General features: G+C 38.9%; 1 protein-coding gene across 2 annotated transcripts in view; it reads right to left on the minus strand.

Moving 5' to 3' along the window:
• Nucleotides 1-7,177, minus strand: part of Hook3 (hook microtubule tethering protein 3) — an 84,582-nt gene that overhangs the window by 24,260 nt on the left and 53,145 nt on the right. For both annotated transcript variants that reach the window (XM_005362470.3, XM_013352022.2), the window contains exons 14-15: nt 2,848-2,917; nt 965-1,105 (exon numbers count right to left, since the gene is read on the minus strand). In XM_005362470.3, the coding sequence (XP_005362527.1) occupies nt 965-1,105; nt 2,848-2,917 (211 nt within the window). The remainder of the gene's footprint in view (nt 1-964; nt 1,106-2,847; nt 2,918-7,177) is intronic.

Raw genomic sequence — 7,177 nt, forward strand, 5'->3', positions numbered from 1 at the left:
TTACCAGGGATGATAACACAGGCTTTAATACTAGTACAGGCAGGAAGCTCTCTGAGTTCCAGGCCAGCCAGGACTACATAGTGAGACCTGATGTGGGATATCTCTCTGTATACTGTGAATATCTTTTATTACCACTGGTTAATAAAAAAGTTGATTTGGCCAATAGCCAGCCAGAATAGTAAGGTGGGAAATCTAAAAAAAGATACAGGAAGCAAAAGGATGGAGTCAGGGAGATGCTAGCAGCCACCTGGAAGAATAAGATGCCAGAACAGTATCTGTAAGCTGCAGGGCATGTGGCAATACACTGATTATTAGAAATGGGTTAATATGTAGAGCTAGTCAGTAAGAAGCCTGAGCCAACGGCCAAACAATTATAATTAACATTAAGCCTCTCAACATTGTTTGACAAGTGGCTGCGGGGGACCAGGCAGGGCAGAGAAAAGTCACCAGCTACAGAGACCCTATGTCAAACAGATTAAATAAACTTAAAAAGAAATATGGCTGAACAAAGACAACACCAATGGACATGCCAAAGTGGATGGGGAAAACCCCATGGGGCCTCAACTTTACACAAAAAACTGTAGGCAACTAAGTAAAGCTGGGAGTGTGAGGTGGCCCTTCAGGGAAGAGCAAATGACTGGCTGCTGTACAGTGACAGATGTTCAGCCCTGAAAACCAACACACAAGTAACATTATACATGCGGAGCAGCCTATATTTAGGAATATATATGTACAAACATACATATACACACATGCAGTAACAAGTAGTGAAAGAAGAGGCCATGAGAAGAGGAGCTTGGGGAGGAGAGGATTTAGAGAGATGAAAAAGAAGAAATGTTTAATTATAATTAAAACAAAAGCAAGAAAAATACTAGCATATAATCATTTTTTCAAATGAATCATAAGCCTTTCTTTAGAAATTCCAAAATGAAGGCACCGAGAGAGAAGCTGTGACTGACTCTACCTGTTCTCTGTCTCCAGCTCATTCTTGCGTAGGTTTGCATCATCTAGAAGGCTCTGCAATAAGGCAATTTTCTCATTGTCTGAACCCTCTTGATTGATTTTTAACATCTTATTCTCATGCTGTAGACGAATAAGTTTCTCCCTGAATGGGAAAAATAAAAGCTGATCATCTAGTTCATTAAGACGCTGTATGGATCATGATCCAGATATACAAAGCTGGAGTATCAATACACAGGATACAAATGAACTAAACTCCTTCTAGAATGTACAGCCTGAAGAAACAGTTTCTGTGTTTCATGAAAAGGACAATTTCTTTCTTTCTTTCTTTTCTAAAGCTGCTTCTAGAATGTACAGCCTGAAGAAACAGTTTCTGTGTTTCATGAAAAGGACAAAGAAAATTCCAAATCCTATTCCCTTCTTCTTTAAATATTTAAACTATGAACATGACTCTTTAACTATATAGTGCAAAACATGACTGTTGCTGAAATTCAACCTTCTAATTCTGTGTATATATACATACAGACAGGTATTTATTTCTCAAAAACACATTTTGTACTGGCGCTTGCTAGTTACACTTAGAATTCCACAATCTTTTAATATTATATCTCGAAAATTTAACACAGCACTAAAAGATATAAATCAACCATTACTTATTTAGATGATACATTTCATGCTTTTAGTATTTTAATAATGAGCGGCTTTATAAAATACCTTTGTGTATATTGTTGACTATTTCCTTAAGATTATTTACCAGAAAAGCAAATTTTCAGTTAAAAGATGGGGACATTTCTACTCTAAGACACGTTCTTCAATTTGTTCTAAAGACATTTTTCCCCACTTCTAGTTTCTCCAAAACCCTAACATGAGTGAAAAATGTCAAATGTTAACTCACTGTCTACGGTATATGTTGTAAAGTTTTCATCACTGTTGATAACATTTTCTTATTAGCTCTTTAGGATATAGAGCAGATTTAAGTTATCCCCAATCACAAGCAGAAGAACCACAGCCGTGAGTTATCATTGTTCCTTTTTAGCTTAACAAACCTTTACTAACAGGCTCCCTTAACTGCTTTTGGAGTAAAGGATATGGCCATTCATTTATAAATACTTACAAAGAATAAGTATGCCTTCATTCAACTAATTTCATTTGTTCCCAGATGATGAAAAGTAAAAGGTACATAAGGGGCAGGGGAGATGGCTGACAGCCAAGTCTGATTCCAGGATTCCAAGGTGGAGAGAGAGAACCAACTCCCAAGATGTCCTCTAGCCTCTAAACATGAGCTATGGCTGGAGTGAGTACGCATGTGCGCAAACACAGAATACACAAAACACACAGCGTTAAGATGGGACCTGACGGACAACATATGATAAAGACAATGACAAACCGGTTCAAAAGTAAAGCAGTGTTCAGAATTAATCATTACCTTCTGTACACTTGCTCCCCTCCTCTCATTTTTCAGTCATATTCATAATGCTGAGAAATAAACTGAAGGAGACGAAGTCTCTGAGCTACGCCTAGATGACAGGTGAGGAACACGGAGGGAAGAGTTCCTCTATTTGCACCTTGTGGTTGTTAGATGAATCTTAGTAATTAACTGTTTCTTAGGGGGATAGCTAAGTACAACCTTTGTCTTGAGTACTTTCATGCTGTCTGCTGAGGTTCCAAAATGGGATACGTGAGTTTTGCTTTTGTAGTGTGAAAGACTGCCTCATTCAAGTAAAAATAATTCGTTCTCTTCTAAAGTACTGAAAACATGGAAATTTAATACTGAGTTCAGACTGAAATGTCCATCAAAAAGAGGAGCTAGTTCTTTTTCCACCAGAGAGTAAGTTCTCTACAAGGACATTGTGTGGAGGGACTGACTGTCACTGTCACCCTCTTTACCTGATTTCGGGTGTAATAATCTCTGCTGCGAGGCTGTCTGAAGATTCCTGGCTTCCCAGAGGCATTAACCCTATAAATACACAGAGAAGTATACAGTTAAGGAAGCACGGCTACCTCCTTTGCTTAAGAGATACAGTTTTTGCAGGAGAGCACAACCTTGACTATGAATTTTAACAGCTAAAGAATTCAAAGGTTTTTTAAATTTTGTTTAGATTGTTGTTGTTTTATGGTATTAATACTTGAATTTGGCTCTGTGGATGCTAGGCAAAAATCACCAATTTTCTCAAGTAAAAGTTAAAGTAGACTTACAAAATTAACTTATTATTAAAACAACTGTAACGGTCCAACTACATACCATTAAGTACATTTCAATGTTGTCTAGCCATCACTATTATCTGTTTCCAACTATTTAATAACTCAGTCAGAAACTCTATAACAATTAAATTATTCCAATCGTCCTGCCCGAAATTCCTTGGTAACCTCAATTCTATTTTTTCTTTCTTTCTTTCTTCTTTCTTTCCTTCTTTCTTTTCTTTCTTTCTTTCTTTCTTTCTTTCTTTCTTTCTTTCTTTCTTTCTTTCTTTCTTTCTTTTTTTTCTAAAGCTGAGGACCGAACCCAGGGCCAAGCACTCTACCACTGAGCTAAATCCCCAACCCCCCTCAATTCTATTTTTAGTCTGTCTGTGTTAATGTGTTGCCTGCCTAGACATGTAAGCAGATCATGTATTGATCTAAATTTTTTATTCAGTTAGCACAATACTTTGATGACTTGTCCACATTACAGCACTTTGCAGAACTCTCTTGCTTTTGCTGTTCAATAATATTCCATTGTGTGTATTTACTGTATCTAAGCTCAGACAGATGCGTATTATTTCTAGTGTGTGGTGACTGTGAATAAGGCTATGTGTATGTAATTGTATAGTGTGTATACAGTAATGCTGTATGTGTACAATTATCTGGCCTCATGCACTTCCGTCCCGTTAGTGATGTACTTACACGTGGATCTGATGAATCACATGTTATTTTATGCTTACACATTTTAAAAAGCTATCAATTTTATTTCCACAGCATTTCTCCATCCCACCAGTGATGCATAATGGTGCAATTACTCCCAACCAATTCTAACCAACATTTATTTTTCTTTCCTTGGGGTCATGGTGGTAGCCTCACTAATTAGTTTGTGGTAACTCATTGATTGCTTTGCCTTTATCTAGTGATCACTGAATGATATCACTATTTCATGTGTTTACTGGCCATCTGTTTATCTTCCTTAGAGATATATAGTTCTTTCTATTCAAATCCTCTGTTCATGTGTGGAATAGTTTTTATTTTGATTATTGTTCAATTTTTATAAATTCTTCAGATAGCCTGGATATTCTCTGTGCACATCATATATTCATGTACATGTATGAGATCATATGCAGAAGACAGAAAAATCACCCTGCACTCTATATTTGTGTACCATGTGTGTTCTGAGCATCCGGAGTAGCCAGAAGAGGGCATGGGATCCTCTGGAACTGAGTTTCAGATGGTTAAGAACAGCCTTGTGGTTGATGGAAAATGAACCCAGGTCTTCTTAAAGAGCAGCCTATGCTTTTAACCACTGAGCCATCTCTCCAACTCACTGGTTTATATTTTGAGGCAGAGCTTCTCACTGAGTGGCAAGTCAACTCAAGGAACTCCTACCTCCACAGCAAGCACTTTCCCAAGGAGCCACCTCCCCAGCCCCTGGATATTAATTCACTCAGATATCTGCAAATGCAAATACTTTCTTCCACTCTGTAGATCCTCTGCCCTACTCTACTCTAGTGTTTTGGTGCATTAACATTTTCAGTATTGACAGAGCCCTCTTCATTCTTTTTTTTTTTTTTTTTGGTTGTTGCCTATGCCTTTGGCACCAATTGCAGGGGCTTATTTTCAAATTCAATGTCATAAAAACGTTCCCCTACAATAGCTCTTATATTTGGTCTTTGAGTCAGTTTCATTCTTCTGCATTTGGATGCAAAATATACAATCCATTTTCTCCTTCCTCCCTACTCCTCTTTCCCTAATTGCTCTGGCTAGAAATCTTAATACTATCCTGAAGAAAAGTGGTGATAGCAAATATCTTTGTTTTTTCCCTGGTCTTAGAGGAAAAACTTTCATTCTTTCACCACTGAGGTTTTTCCAAATGTTTCTTTATCATGTTGAGGAAATCTATTCCTGGCATACTGAGTTTTTTAAAATTATGAGTAGGTGTTGGAATTTGTCAAATGCCCTTTTCTGTACAAACTGAAACAATGCTGTTTTCCCTTCATTTTGTTCATGTGGCTGACAATGAGCTCTCTATCTGCCCCTGAAGGAGTTCGACAGTAAAGTTATGAACAGGAAAGGTGTATACTTTTCCTACTCTTGTTCACTACTCTGTTCACACTACAGCAGGTCTTAGCCAATGCAGTAAGACTCAAGAAGGAAATAAAAGGGATACACATAGGAAGGGAATAAGTTCAAATTAAAATTACTTTGATATTCTAGCTCACACCAATCAGACTAACATTAAGAAAATAAATGACAGTTGGGTGGTGGTGCACGCCTTTAATCCAGCACTCAGGAGGCAGAGGCAGGTGTTCTCTGTAATTTCAAGGCCAGCCTAAGCTACAAAGTGAGTTTCAAGACAGACAGAGCTAAAACAGTGAAACCCTGTCTCAAAAAACCATAAAAGAAAAAGAAATGACAAAAAAAGGTTGGACATGGGAGAGGGGAAACCTTATTCACTGTTGGACCAAGTGCACACTGGTACAGCCACTATAGAAACCATATTCACTGTTGGAGCAAGTGCACACTGGTACAGCCACTATAGAAACCATATTCACTGTTGGAGCAAGTGCACACTGGTACAGCCACTATAGAAACCTTATTCACTGTTGGTGCAAGTGCACACTGGTATAGCCACTATGGAAATAAGTGTGAAGGTTCCTCAAACACTAAAATCAGAAGTAACATGTGAGTCCAGCTTTATCATTCCTGGGCATATACTCAAGGAAGTCTCTATGCTACCACAAAGATGCGTGCACACCTCTGTTTAGAGCTGCTCTGTTGACAATAGCATCTCAACTGATGGACCGTGAGAGCATGCTACATTTGAACTTTAAATCAGCTGTTAAGAAAACTGAGCGGCTTTAAGGGAGAGAGGGTAACAGAACACTTATGAAATGAATGCTGGGGATGGGCAGAGGAAAGAGATGCAGGCAGTGAGACTGAGGGAGGGAACTAGAACAAAGTTTGCATGAAAAAGCCACTAGGAAATCTGCTACTTTGTAAGTTTATTAAAAATAAATAAAACAAGGGATGGAGAGATGGTCCACTGCAAAGTTTGAGTGCTGGAACCAACACGACAAGGTGGTTGTCCTATGCATGTCTCTAACTGCAGTTCTGAGGGATCTGGCATCCTCTCTTGGCCTTCATGTGTCCATAATTATGCATATTCTTACAAACACATATATATATAAATACGTATATCTTACATGTAAGAAACTTGAAAAAAAAGTTCCACCACAAAACCTTACCTATAAAGTATTTGTCCAAGACCCAAGACCCTTAAAACAGTACATGTTTTTATTGGTTGCTCACCAGAACTCCATTAATGGTAAGATCCTTTTGGTGAAGACACCGTATGTTTTGGATGCAGAACATACAACAATCAAGCTATAACTGAGCTGGAAGTGTTTTCTCTATGTAGCTGCACTCACAGCTGGTGTAGGAGGGTCATCTGTCAATGTGTTACTTTCATTGGTTAATAAAGAAACTATCTTGGCCTTTTGATAGGACAGCAGCTTAGATAAGCGGAGTAGACCAAACAGAATGCTGGGAGAAAGAAAGCAGAGTCAGGCAGACACCACGAAGCTCCCGCCCCAGATGAACGTAGGTTAGAATCTTCCCGGTAAGCCACCATCTCGTGGTGCTACACAGATTATTAAAAATGGGTTAATCAAGATGTGGGAATTAGCCAATAAGAGGCTGGAACTAATGGGCCAGGCAGTGTCTAAATGAATACAGTTTCCGTGTAATTATTTCGGGTGTACACTAGCCAGGCGGAACAGAACAAGGAGTCCGCACCTCATTACTACAGGGATAAAAGGTCTGCCCACTACCCCCAGCATATTACACTTCCTCCCTTACTCTTTAGTAACTTAGTTTACTGGTCAATAAAAATGTCACGCCGCCGGGCGGTGGTGGCGCACACCTTTAATCTCAGCACTTGGGAGGCAGAGGCAGGTGGATCTCTTTGAGTTCAAGACCAGCCTGGTCTACAAGAGCTAGTTCCAGGACAGGCTCCAAAACCACAGAGAAA

The sequence above is a fragment of the Microtus ochrogaster genome, linkage group LG7_11 (assembly GCF_000317375.1).
Source record: "Microtus ochrogaster isolate Prairie Vole_2 linkage group LG7_11, MicOch1.0, whole genome shotgun sequence".
Taxonomy (NCBI): domain Eukaryota; kingdom Metazoa; phylum Chordata; class Mammalia; order Rodentia; family Cricetidae; genus Microtus; species Microtus ochrogaster.